Source organism: Triticum urartu, chromosome 3A, assembly GCF_056163025.1.
Source record: "Triticum urartu cultivar PI428250 chromosome 3A, HENAU_Tu73, whole genome shotgun sequence".
Classification (NCBI taxonomy): Eukaryota; Viridiplantae; Streptophyta; class Magnoliopsida; order Poales; family Poaceae; genus Triticum; species Triticum urartu.
Genome location: NC_141875.1, coordinates 505,602,364 through 505,617,201, shown reverse-complemented (window position 1 = coordinate 505,617,201; position 14,838 = coordinate 505,602,364). Strand labels below are relative to the sequence as shown.

Sequence of the window (14,838 nt, the reverse complement as noted above, 5' to 3'; positions counted from 1 at the left end):
ACCAAATAACAATTATTTAGGTCTAATATTAATCCCGAAGGTAGATGTAGAGGTAGCGTGCCGACCGCGATCACATCGACTTTGGAACCGTTTCCCACGCGCATCGTCACCTCGTCCTTTGCTAGTGTCCACTTATTCCGTAGTCCCTGTTTCGAGTTGCAAATATTAGCAACAGAACCAGTATCAAATACCCAGGTGCTACTGCGAGCTCTAGTAAGGTACACATCAATAACATGTATATCATATATACCTTTGTTCACCTTGCCATCCTTCTTATCCGCCAAATACTTGGGGCAGTTCCGCTTCCAGTGACCAGTCTGCTTGCAGTAGAAGCACTCAGTTTCAGGCTTAGGTCCAAACTTGGGTTTCTTCTCCTGAGCAGCAACTTGCTTGCCGTTCTTCTTGAAGTTCCCCTTCTTCTTCCCTTTGCCCTTTTTCTTGAAACTAGTGGTCTTGTTAACCATCAACACTTGATGCTCCTTCTTGATTTCTACCTCCGCAGCTTTCAGCATCGCGAAGAGCTCGGGAATAGTCTTCTTCATCCCTTGCATATTATAGTTCATCACGAAGCTCTTGTAGCTTGGTGGCAGTGATTGGAGAATTCTGTCAATGACGCAATCATCTGGAAGATTAACTCCCATCTGAATCAAGTGATTATTATACCCAGACATTTTGAGTATATGCTCACTGACAGAACTGTTCTCCTCCATCTTGCAGCTATAGAACTTATTGGAGACTTCATATCTCTCAATCCGGCATTTGCTTGAAATATTAACTTCAACTCCTGGAACATCTCATATGCTCCATGACGTTCAAAACGTCGTTGAAGTCCCGATTCTAAGCCGTAAAACATGGCACACTGAACTATCCAGTAGTCATCAGCTTTGCTCTGCCAGACGTTCATAACATCTGGTGTTGCTCCAGCAGCAGGCCTGGCACCCAGCGGTGCTTCCAGGACGTAATTTTTCTGAGCAGCAATGAGGATAATCCTCAAATTACGGACCCAGTCCGTGTAATTGCTACCATCATCTTTCAACTTTGCTTTCTCAAGGAACGCATTAAAATTCAACGGAACAACAGCACGAGCCATCTATCTACAATCAACATAAACAAGCAAGATACTATCAGGTACTAAGTTCATGATAAGTTTAAGTTCAATTAATCAAATTACTTAAGAACTCCCACTTAGATAGACATCCCTCTAATCCTCTAAGTGATCACGTGATCCAAATCAACTAAACCATAACCGAACATCACGTGAGATGGAGTAGTTTTCAATGGTGAACATCGTTATGTTTATCATATCTACTATATGATTCACGTTCGACCTTTCGGTCTCCGTGTTCCGAGGCCATATCTGCATATGCTAGGCTCGCCAAGTTTAACCTGAGTATTCTGCGTATGCAAAACTGGCTTGCACCCGTTGTAGATGGACGTAGAGCTTATCACACCCGATCATCACGTGGTGTCTGGGCACGACGAACTTTGGCAGCGGTGCATACTCAGGGAGAACACTTCTTGATAATTTAGTGAGAGATCATCTTATGATGCTACCGTCAATCAAAGCAAGATAAGATGCATAAAAGGATAAACATCACATGCAATCAATATAAGTGATATGATATGGCCATCATCATCTTGTGCTTGTGATCTCCATCTTCGAAGCACCGTCATGATCACCATCGTCACCGGCGCGACACCTTGATCTCCATCGCAGCATCGTTTTCGTCTCGCCAATCTTATGCTTCCACGACTATCACTACCGCTTAGTAATAAAGTAAAGCATTACATTGCGATTTCATTGCATACAATAAAACGACAACCATAAGGCTCCTGCCAGTTGCCGATAACTCGGTTACAAAACATGATCATCTCATACAATAAAATTCAGCATCATGTCTTGACCATATCACATCACAACATGCCCTGCAAAAACAAGTTAGACGTCCTCTACTTTGTTGTTGCAAGTTTTACGTGGCTGCTACGGGCTTAAGCAAGAACCAATCTCACCTACGCATCAAAACCACAATGATAGTTTGTCAAATAGACTCCGTTTTAACCTTCGCAAGGACCGGGCGTAGCCATACTTGGTTCAACTAAAGTTGGAGAGACAGTCGCCCGCAAGCCACCTATGTGCAAAGCACGTCGGGGGAACCGGTCTCGCGTAAGCGTACGCGTAATGTTGGTCCGGGTCGTCTCGTCCAACAATGCCGCCAAACCAAAGTATGACATGCTGGTAGGCAGTATGACTTATATCGCCCACAACTCACTTGTGTTCTACTCGTGCATATAACATCAACATAAATAACCTAGGCTCGGATGCCACTGATGGGTTTCGTAGTAATTTCAAAAAAATTCCTACGCACACGCAAGATCATGTGATGCATAGCAACGAGAGGGGAGAGTGCTGTCTACGTACCCACGCAGACCGACTGCGGAAGCGTTGACACAACGTAGAGGAAGTAGTCGTACGTCTTCACGATCCAACCAATCAAGCACCGAAACTACGGCACCTCCGAATTCGAGCACACGTTCAGCTCGATGACGATCCCCGGACTCCGATCCAGCAAAGTGTCGGGGTAGAGTTCCGTCAGCACAACGGCGTGGTGACGATCTTGATGTACTACAGCAGCAGGGCTTCGCCTAAACTCCGCTATAGTATTATCGAGGACTATGGTGGCTGGGGGCACCGCACACAGCTAAGGAATAGATCACGTGGATCAACTTGTGTGTTCTAGGGTGCCTCTACCTCAGTATATAAAGGACCAAAGGGGGGAGGCTGGCCGGCCACAAGGGGCGCGCCAGGAGAGTCCTACTCCCTCCGGGAGTAGGATTCCCCCCCCCCCCAATCCTAGTTGGAATAGGATTCCTCGGGGGGGAAGAGAGAGAGGGGGCCGGCCACCTCTCCTAGTCCTAATAGGACTAGGGGAGGGGGGAGGCGTGCAGCTCACCTTGGGATGCCCCTTTCTCCTTTCCACTAAAGCCCACTAAGGCCCATATGGTTCCCGGGGGGTTCCGGTAACCTCCCGGTACTCCGGTAAAATCCCGATTTCACCCGGAACACTTCCGATATCCAAACATAGGCTTCCAATATATCAATCTTTATGTCTCGATCATTTCGAGACTCCTCGTCATGTCCGTGATCACATCCGGGACTCTGAACTAACTTCGGTACATCAAAATGCATAAACTCATAATATAACTGTCATCGTAACCTTAAGCGTGCGGACCCTACGGGTTCGAGAACAATGTAGACATGACCGAGACACGTCTCCGGTCAATAACCAATAGCGGGACCTGGATGCCCATATTGGCTCCTACATATTCTACGAAGATCTTTATCGGTCAGACCACATAACAACATACGTTGTTCCCTTTGTCATCGGTATGTTACTCGCCCGAGATTCGATCGTCGGTATCCAATACCTAGTTCAATCTCGTTACCGGCAAGTCTCTTTACTCGTTCTGTAATACATCATCCCGCAACTAACTCATTAGTTGCAATGCTTGCAAGGCTTATGTGATGTGCATTACCGAGAGGGCCCAGAGATACCTCTCCGACAATCGGAGTGACAAAACCTAATCTCGAAATACGCCAACCCAACATGTACCTTTGGAGACACCTGTAGTACTCCTTTATAATCACCCAGTTACGTTGTGATGTTTGGCAGTACCCAAAGTGTTCCTCCGGTAAACGGGAGTTGCATAATCTCATAGTTATAGGAAACATGTATAGGTCATGAAGAAAGCAATAGCAACATACTAAACGATCGGGTGCTAAGCTAATGGAATGGGTCATGTCAATCAGATCATTCAACTAATGATGTGACCTCGTTAATCAAATAACAACTCATTGTTCATGGTTAGGAAACATAACCATCTTTGATTAACGAGCTAGTCAAGTAGAGGCATACTAGTGACACTTTGTTTGTCTATGTATTCACACATGTATTATGTTTCCAGTTAATACAATTCTAGCATGAATAATAAACATTTATCATGATTATAAGGAAATAAATAATAACTTTATTATTGCCTCTAGGGCATATTTCCTTCATTAGCAGCTGAGTTGCCAATTCAACCACACCTGGAAACTTAGTATCTGCAGCAAAGTGTTTAGTAGCAAAGTAATATGATAGTGATGGTAACGGTAACAAAAGAGTAACGAAAGCAAAGTAATGTTTTTGGTATTTTGTAATGATTGTAACAATAGCAACGGGAAAGTAAATAAGCGTAAACCAGTATATGGAAAGCTCGTAGGCGTCGGATCAATGATGGATAATTATGCCGGATGCGGTTCATCATGTAACAGTCATAACATAGGGTGACACAGAACTAGCTCCAATTCGTCAATGTAATGTAGGCATGTATTCCGAATATAGTCATACGTGCTTATGGAAAAGAACTTGCATGACATCTTTTGTCCTACCCTCCCGTGGCAGAGGGGTCCTAATGGAAACTAAGGGATATTAAGGCCTCCTTTTAATAGAGAACCGGAACAAAGCATTAGCACATAGTGAATACATGAACTCCTCAAACTACGATCATCACCGGTAAGTATCCCGATTATTGTCACTTCGGGGTTAACGGATCATAACACATAATAGGTGACTATAGACTTGCAAGATAGGATCAAGAACTCTCATATATTGATGAAAACATAATAGGTTCAGATCTGAAATCATGGCACTCGGGCCCTAGTGACAAGTATTAAGCATAGCAAAGTCATAGCAACATCAATCTCAGAACATAGTGGATACTAGGGATCAAACCCTAACAAAACTAACTCGATTACATGATAAATCTCATCCAACCCATCACCGTCCAGCAAGCCTACGATGGAATCACTCACGCACGGTGGTGAGCATCATGAAATTGGTGATGGAGGATGGTTGATGATGACGACGGCGACGAATCCCCCTCTCCGGAGCCCCGAACGAACTCCAGATCAGCCCTCCCGTGAGGTTTTAGGGCTTGGCGGCGGCTCCGTATCGTAAAACGTGATGATTTCTTCTCTCCTATTTTTTCTCCCCGAAAGCAATTATATAGAGTTGGAGTTGGAGTCAGAAGGTCTCCAGGGGGCCCACGAGGTAGGGGGGCACGCCCTAGGGGGGCGTGCCCCCCACCCTCGTGGCAAGGGTGTGGGCCCCCTGGTCTTCATCTTTGGCGAGGATTTTTTATTATTTATTGTAAGATATTCCGTGGAGTTTCAGGTCATTCCGAGAATTTTTGTTTTCTGCACATAAAACAACATCATGGCAATTATGCTGAAAACAGCGTCGGTCCGGGTTAGTTCCATTCAAATCATACAAGTTAGAGTCCAAAACAAGGGCAAAAGTGTTTGGAAAAGTAGATACGACGGAGACGTATCACAGCCCACATAATTATTGATTTACAAATCTAAGAGTGAAAAAGTTGCTATGTGTTGGAAAAACAGATTTCATAGATTGATGCTATGATTTTGGATCTACAACACTTCAAATAATGGAAAAATATCCAAACCTAAGTGGCAGTAGTTGAGTAGTTCATGTCTCCAGATTGGGTTTCTCACGCAGAGGAGATGTTTTAATATCAAAAATTAGTACTACCACTACCAGCATGTAGGAGGAGTATAAAGTTTGGACCTGCGATGAACTTGTGGAAACCCTAATGGGATCTACGGTGAAAGGAAAAGGGAAACTCACCGGAGCTGCTGAACGGCGGAGATGCGCGGATGGACTCTGGTCAGTTCAGGTTGATGCAACGGCCGTATACGAGGTAGTGGTGAAGGTCGACGGGGGCGTCGGAACTCGGGTGAAGAGGCATTGTGAGGTAGAGGATGGAGACTAGAAGGCGAAGGGGGAATGTGAGAAGGGACCCCTGGCCCTATTTATAAGGCTGGAAAGATAAAGTATCATGCGCAGGAATTGAGGAGGTTAAAAAAATGGATATGTGACATCACAGACGCCTCGATTTTTGGAGGCTCATTAAAAGAGAGGGTATATTAAGATTTGGGCCTTGCATAATATTAATGACAGGTGACGTCACACCGGGTTACCACAATCCTATGAGATGACGTCACGGCGGGTTACAAGATCTCGTAAGAGCAAATGAGGAAGGATGTTTTATAAGTATTGAAGATTGATATGAACAAGTTCACATCAACCTGGGGCCTAATGTTGGGGATATAACTACTGGGTATGAACCGCCCAGGAGGGGCCGGGTTATACCACTCGCGGTTTACCAATGAAGATGGCGGATCATACGAGCCTGGTGATGGCCCAAGACCCAGAGGTGACTTACAGCCCAGGTGGATGAACCACCATGTATGTGTGATTTGTATTGTAAGGCAGGCGTAGTTAGTCACCGAGCCGGACATGTTGTATAAGTTGGCCGGGACTCCGTAAGGCGTCGGGCGTCAACCTGTGTATATAAAAGGACAACGCAGCGGCAGTTTAGGACAAGAAACAAGAGATCGAGAACTAGGTCAAGCATATTCGCTCCCTGGTAATCGAAACCCTAGCAATACAATCCCAAACCGGAGTAGGCCTTTACCTTCATCGTAAGGGGCCTAACCAGTATAAACTCTTCGTGTCGTTTGTCCCGTTTAACCCCTTTAAGCTAACCTAGTTGTGATGGCCCTGCGACTAATTTCTTCTACTAGGACATCTGCCGTGACAATTCCACGACACCCAGCCCTCGTGCTAAACACATGGCATAAATTCCACCATAGAACCAGCCACTATTAGCATTATGTTGAAGTCTGCGTGCAACAATGACTGCAAGGTTATAATTCCTTTCACCGGTGAGAGCAGTACGTATGAGGCTCAAGTCTGGAGCACAAAGCATGCTGCAGTCTTACTTGCCTACTATGCATTTTCCGTTAAATAACACAAAGTACTAAATTACGGGGAAATGAATGCTCTTTATTCTACCTTGAGTCACTCCCCTCCTTTCATTGTAACAAAGGCTCGTTAAGAATGTTTCGAACTCAGCTTTTGGTGGTTCGTCAAGCGAACCCTAAAATGGAAGCTTGCGGTGATAAGCAAAATTCTCTAGTGAGATAAAAAATGGACTATCATAAAGTATAAACGACACCCTAGACTCACGTGGAAAATATTTAAATTCTTTGACAAATGATTCAGTGAGAAGTTGGTCTTGTTCACACTTATCTGAAAGGTAGGAATCGAGACCAACATTGTGAACATATTGCTCAAATTCCTCCTTAATGCCCACACACACCATATACTCATCGCAAGGCCATAAGCATGTTTTGGTGGTGGCATCTCGCGTGGAACTTTCACTTGGTTCAACATAAAACCGGCGAGCAGAACTGTCACTAGAAGATGCTCCCGAGGATCATCTCCTCGAAGAACTCCTTATAAATAGGTTCATCATGTCCGCGTACAATTTTCTGAAAATAAAACTTTTGAGGTGACAAAAATTTGTCAACAAAACTTTATAAGGTTGATAGCAACTACTCATTGGGATGCATAGAAGCCATAACAAGCATTCAAACTACTTAAAAAGCTAAGAATTTAACATGCAAGCGCATCTACAATAGCACCAAGAGTAGCTAATTATTCAAAATATAAACCACTAAAGCAAAAATTAATTGGACAAACGGTGGAGACACATACCAAGCAACAATCCCCCAAAACAGTTTTGGAAACGGAGCTTCGAGCGAAGAGATCAAAATTCGCGGGTTTGAGCTCAAGAACACCATCTCATCTCAAACCCTAGTTCATCTCTTGTGTTTAATCTTGTTACCGGAACTATAGATTGGTGTTTGTGGATAATTAGTAGTGTTGATTACATCTTGTAGTTGATTACTGTATGGTTTGTTTGATAAAAGTTTATATGTTCAGATCTAATATGCTATTTAATCCTCCTCTTATCTTGAGCATGGTTATCATTTATGGGTAATTATTTTTGTTCTTGAGGTCACAGAAGAAATTATATTGCAAGTAATCATGTGAAATTGATATGTGTTTGATATTTTGATAGTATATATGTTCTGATTCCCTTAATGGTGTCATGTGAACGTCGACACTTCATCATATTTGGGCTTAAGGGAATGCATTGTGAAGTAGCAATTAGATGATGAGTTGCGAGAATGACAGAATCTTAAACCTCAGTTTATGCTCTATTCCGTAAGGGGCCGATCGAATCCAAAAGTTTAATATTATGGTTAGAATTTATTCTTAATATTTTTCTCATAGTTGTTGATACTTGTGGGAGTATTAATCATAAGTAGAAAGTTTGTTCAAGTAAGAACAACACCTAAGTATCAGTCCAGTCACATATCAAATTATTAAAATAACAAACACAAATTGAATCAACATGATGAAAGTAAGTAGATGAAATTCATGTGTACCTTCAAAAACGCTTTATTTATTATAAAAGACCGTTTTGATCTGTCCTTTGCCTCAAAAGAATTGGGCTACTTTGCTGCACTTTTGTAATATTATCGTTACTTACTCGTTACAAATTATCTTGCTATCAAAATACTCTGCTATTTACAATTTCAGCACTTGCAGACATTACCTTGTTGACAATTACTTTTCATTCTTTCTGCTTCTCTCATTTCTTGTTAGGTTCGACACTTCTACTTATCAAAAAGAGCTACAATTGACCTCTTATATTTGTAAGTCATCAATGATGATGATGCACCGGCCATTTTCGCCGAAGGCTCAGCATTAGACAAAAGGGTGGTAAGGACCCATGGAGGCAACTAGTATCGCCGAGGCCGTCGGGCGATCGACGGGGAAGAGTCGAGAGAGGCTCAACTTTTTCTACCACTCTGAAATAAATTTACACACGGGATAGACATGAGAGGATAAAATATCCTCCCCTATTTAGATTTCGAAAGTAAAAATCAATAAGATGTGACTAGATCTCAGTCGACTAAAATTTAACGAAGCAAAAAGAAAAAAGAAAAACTTAAAATGGTGATTTAACGAAGCAAGATGGAAAAAGAAAAACTGAAAAAAAAACTTTGCACGAATATATTAACGTAAGATCTCACGGATACAACATAGATCTCATGGATACAGTATAACTGAGACTTAACAAAGTCTTACTTGACTGGGACTTAGCAAGACTGAAAGGGATACAACGTAACTAAGACTTAACGAAGTCGAGTTACTCGTCTCATGGATACAGTATAACTGAGACTTAATAAAGTCTTACTTGACTGGGACTTAGCAAGACTGAAAGGGATACAACGTAACTAAGACAAGTCGAGTTACTCGTCTGAGACTTAGCAAGACTGAAAGCGAAATTATACTCCTCTGAGGTGAGATAGGGTATCACGGTTAGAGTTGGCCTTAGTTTCCTGCAATTAACTTGTCACAACAAAATCCACCATGTCGATCCTGTCCTGTTTTTCGAGCTGCAAGATGCGACAGCATGCACATATTGCAATTTACAAAGATGAAACCACGGCAGTAAAGAATGCAAATAATCAGGGGAAATGACGTTGGATCATATAGAATCAAACGTAACTTGCACCTTCACTGACATCTCCCGACTGTCCCGTACACCGACGACTCTACGGAAAAACAAGACCAACCAACAGAAGTTGAAAGAAGACGCGCATTTCACTGGGCAACCATTCGATCTCTCAAGGGAAGGGCGCGTGCTGCTTCATCTCCGTGGCCGTGACGTCTACGGCGAACCCCTTGCCGTGCAGTCGCCAGTAGTCGGCGTTCGGGTTGATCCACTCCGGCTCATCCATCTCCACCCTCTCAGCCTTGAGCCCACGAGCGGAGCTGTCCACCTTGCACCTCTCGTCGCGCGCGCGCACCAGCTCGGCGCGCACCCGGCCCGGCTCCACGGCCTGCGGCGACATCATGAGCGCCGGCGCGCCGAGGGGCAGCCGGTCGCTGCGGTCCACTTGCCACGTGCACCAGAACTTGCCGTACGTCTTGGCCATCCTGGCCATCTCCGAGGTCTGCAGCATCTCCGGCACGCCCACGTCGGTCCACAGCCCGGCCTTGACCTCGTAGGCGTGCGAGTGCCACAGCCTCTGCTCCTCCGGCGGCAGGGCCTCGAAGATGTTGTCCGACACGATGTACTCCACACCTGCAACATCCAGGCTCATGAGCGACCAAACGTGCAAACCGCAAACATAATGGTCGGCGAGGCTCCGGCGGCTGACATACCGATGAGTCGGGCCGACGGCTTGTCGGAGTCATAGACGGCGCACTGGAGGACGTCCTGGTTGAGGCGGGAGACGAAGTGGTGGACCTCGAGCTGCCGGTGCATGTCGTGTGCGTACAGCGCGAAGCTGCACGCGTGCTGCTTCATCTGGCGCACCGGCTTCAACGTCTGCAGCACCTGAGCGCCCATGTCGATCGCCTGCGAGGAGACCGTGGTCGGCCTGCCCGGCGGCGGCGCCGTCCCGCCGGCTCCCGAGGTGGGCGTGGGCGCTGGGTTCTGATCACTGGAGGACATCGCTTCTCGCGCGTTGGCAGATCGCAGCAGGTTGATTGCCGATCAGTCGAGGGCGCGGTCTTCTTATCGTCGTAACTTGGAGGAGTTCACGAAGCTGCCCTGACGCCGCGACGCGTGCTGCTTTAGGCGCAGGACGTGGCGTGCTTGCTGAAGGCGCGAGAACTATGAGTAGGAGCTTCCACCGCAGAACGTGGCGCCGAGGGCCGATACACGTCACAAACTTGGGAGCTCATCATCCTCGAGCCTTCTATGGTTTTAGTTCAAACTAAGGGGCTGTTTGATTCTAGGACTAGTATTGTCACACTTTATCACACATTTTTACCAAACTTGTTTAAAGTTAATTTATTAAAATGAGAGCCACAAGTTGACAAGCCTAAGGGAATCTTGCCACACTTTTTGTGTGTATGCCATGTGGGGCACAAGTGTGGCTTGTCTAAGGTGTGGCTTGAACCAAACACTCACCTAAATTAATCAAACTTGCCTAACCTTAGGTGTGACAATCTTTGGAAAAGTTAGTTACAAACCAAACAGCCCCTAAAACCACGACGAGTAATTTGTACCTCCGTTTCAAATTACTCATACTAAAACCACAATCAAATTTGTCAACGCACCTAACACGCCTGACATGCGGGCCACAGATCGCAGCAACTCACCGGCGCGTACAAGGACGGCGCGGGCTCGCAAGGCCAACACCAAAGTAACTGGGCCAGAGTGGGTGAACTAGCCCAGCACACCTACTTATCTTACTGCGACCAAGGGGGTTCGCCATCCAGTGGATCAGAACGGCACGGCACCGGCTCTCTCTTCTCCCACCTACCCTATTTCCCCAATTCATATGAACCCTAGTCCATGGCAATTGTAACTTAGCTGTAATCAGATCCTTGGCTATGCTGTATTAGATCGAGAGACATATCTACTCCCTTACATCTGGTATCAGAGACCCATCACCACCTCTTCCCCGCCCTCGCTCTGGCGCAGTTCATCGAAACACGCCGTCTTCGCCAAGCTCGGGTTCAAATCGAAGCCATGGATCCTACCATGAAGGAGTACATGGAGAAGATCACGTCGTCCATGGACGAATTCCGCCTCGAGTTGCGCAACAACACCGCGGTGGTGCGCGCCAACACCGTCAAGCTCGATGATCTGCTCGCGTGGCGGCCAGACATGGAGCGTCGCGTGGCGGATTTGGGCGCAACAGTGGCCAATCTGCAACAGGGGTGCGCGTCTGCGGCGGTGGCGCCTCGTGCGGCAGCGATCGGGCACACATCCTCGCAGCGACCAGCGGCCTCCTCGGCACTAGCACCAGCGCGCGGGAGCTGCCCCACAGGTCTGAGGACCACGGCGACGCATTCCTTCACCGGGAGCAGGGGCCGGTTACGACACCGGTGCCTCTCCCGGGCATAGGTCCGTTACCCTCGTCCCCCTCGGCGATTCCCATTTCATCCCCGTTCTCACATGCCAGTCAACTGCTCGCGGGATTGGGTCAGACCCGTCCTTCCATTTCCTTCCCCAAATTCACGGCGGGAAATCCTAAACTCTAGAAAACGTTGTGTGAGCAATACTTTTCTATGTTTGGGATCCATACGTCCTTTTGGGTGCCGATGGCTTCTCTGAACTTCTCCGGTTCAGCAGCTATTTGGCTATAGTCAATTCAGAAAAAACTCACTGGGTTTGATTGGGAGTCATTCTCTACTCTGTTGTGTACCCGGTTTGGTCGAGATCGCCACCGGTTGCTAATTCGTCAGTTTTACACCATCAAATAAACTACATCGGTGGCTGATTACATAGAACAATTCTAGCTTATTATTAATCACTTGGCTTCTTATTCTGATGCAATTCATCCTTACTATTATCTCACTCGTTTTGTGGAGGGGACTCCAGGCCGACATCCGCGCCCTGGTGCTCGTTCAGAGGCCGCCTGACCTCGACACGGCCTGTTCAATGGCGCTGTTACAAGAAGAAGTAGCGGGCTGTGCTGCTCCGCAATCGCACCAGCTACCGTCGCCCTGTGCCCAGGATGTCGGGGGCCGCTCAGGAGGAGTGTTTCCACTGCCACCGCCTCCTCCGCGATCGGTGATTCCAGCGACACCACCAACAGTAGCAGACCGGCGTGGACTCGACGGTGCCCGCGCTGACAACTCCAAGGTCAAGGCTCTTCTTGAGTATCGCCGTGCCCGTGGACTCTTCTTCAAGTGTGGCGAACGGTGGGGCCATGACTACACGTGTCCCACCACGGTGCAACTCCACATGGTCGAGGAACTACTGGAGCTCTTCGGCATCGATGCCATGTTTGACAACAACCAACCTCTACAAACAGAGACTGCGATGGCCATCTCCAAGCACGCTCTCACCGGCGATAAGTCTCCCAAGGCGTTTCAACTCCATGCGTGGCTCCAAGGTTTTGAGATCCTCATGCTGGTGGACTCTGGCAGCTCTACATCTTTCGTCGACACACAGCTCGCTACCAAATTGGTGGGCGTTACCCCGTTAGGTCGTGCTGGACGTGTCAAGATCGCGGGTGGCAGGGAGTTGCAGTGTTTGGCATCAATTCCCAAGTGCAAGTGGTCATCGCAAGGACATGAATTCACAATAGACATGAAGGTTCTCTCCCTGGGAATGTATGACGCAATCCTCGGTATGGACTAGCTTGAGGAGCATAGTCCCATGACAGTGGATTGGAAAGGCAAGCTCATAACCATTCTAGATGAGCGAGGGACAATACACTTACACGGGCAGCCGTCGACAACATCTTCTGAAGTAATTAACAGTATGCAACTCAGCAGCTTGTGTCGTCAGGGTGCTGTTTCACAGATGGTGCAATTGTACCAAGTCACCTTGGGTACATGAGAGGCGCAAGAGGTCACCCCTGAATGTGTGTGTGCTGTTGTAGAGCAGTACCCGGAAGTTTTTGGGATGCCTGAAGGATTGCCACCTCGGCACAGCTGTGATCAGCACATTCCGCTGATTTCTGGGGCTCAACCCGTCAATATTTGGTCGTACCACCACAAGCCAGAGCATAAAACTGAAATTGAAGAACAAGTTGCTTAACTGCTCAAGCAAGGGGTCATACGGAAAAGCAACAGTCCTTTTGCGTCGCCTGTTATCCTTGTAAAGAAAAAAGATGGAACATGGCGCCTTTGCATCGACTACCGCCATCTGAACGCTATGACGTCTGTAGCCAAATTTTCAATTCCAGTAATTGAGGAGCTCCTAGATGAACTCATGGAGCAGTTTGGTTCTCTAAGCTCGATCTGCGGGCTGGTTATCATCAAATCAGGATCGCAGAAGGAGACGAGTACAAAACAGTGTTTCAGATGCATTCCGGGCACTTTGAGTTTTTGGTGCTGTCCTACGGTCTTGCAGGAGGGCCATCAACATTCAACGGGGCAGTAACTGAGACACTCCATCCTCTTCTGCGCAAATGTGTTCTCTTATTCTTTGATGACATATTGGTGTTCAGCCGTACATTGAAAGATCACATAGCTCACTTGGGCCAAGTATTTCAGTTGCTACAAAGAGACCAATGGAAGATTAAGGCGTCAAAGTGCAGTTTTGGGCAGAAACAAATCTCATATTTGGGACATGTCGTGAGCGGAGAAGGGGTTGCTACAGAACCTAGCAAGATTCAGACCGTAGCCAAATGGCCCACGCCAATAGATGCAAAAGAGGTGCGCCGTTTCCTTGGGTTAGCCGGATATTATCATTGCTTTGTGCATCATTTTGGAATCATAGCCAGACCCTTGTTTAACTTGTTGAAAAAGGGGGCCCCTTTGTGTGGACTCAGTCAACAGATCATGCCTTTCAGTTACTGAAACAAGGGCTGGTTACAGCACCTGTGTTAGCATTGCCTGATTTCTCCAAGCCATTCATGGTCGAAACCGATGCATGCGATGCGAGTGTGGGGGCTATTATGCAACAACAAGGGCACCCTATTGCATACATGAGCAAAGCTTTGTTGGAAATATGCCCTAGAGGCAATAATAAAATGATTATTATTATATTTCCTTGTTCATGATAATCGTTTATTATCCATGCTAGAAATGTATTGATAGGAAACTCAGATACTTGTGTGGATACATAGACAACACCATGTCCCTAGTAAGCCTCTAGTTGACTAGCTCGTTGATCAATAGATGGTTACGGTTTCCTTACCATGGACATTGGATGTCGTTGATAACGGGATCACATCATTAGGAGAATGATGTGATGGACAAGACCCAATCCTAAGCCTAGCACAAGATCGTGTAGTTCGTATGCTAAAGCTTTTCTAATGTCAAGTATCATTTCCTTAGACCATGAGATTGTGCAACTCCTGGATACCGTAGGAGTGCTTTGGGTGTGCCAAACGTCACAACGTAACTGGGTGGCTATAAAGGTACACTACGGGTATCTCCGAAAGTG

The 14,838-nt window shown here is 46.5% G+C and overlaps 1 protein-coding gene across 1 annotated transcript; it reads right to left on the bottom strand.

Annotated features, from left to right (window-relative positions):
- Positions 1-9,442: 9,442 nt before the first annotated feature.
- LOC125548596 (oil body-associated protein 2B-like) lies at positions 9,443-10,564 on the bottom strand. Its single transcript, XM_048712162.2, has 2 exons — positions 10,146-10,564; positions 9,443-10,065 (listed from the first exon to the last, which is right to left on the bottom strand). Exons 1-2 carry the CDS (start codon positions 10,435-10,437, stop codon positions 9,605-9,607), a joined length of 753 nt encoding a protein of 250 aa, XP_048568119.1. The 5' UTR covers positions 10,438-10,564; the 3' UTR covers positions 9,443-9,604.
- Between the last annotated feature and the right edge of the window lie 4,274 nt (positions 10,565-14,838).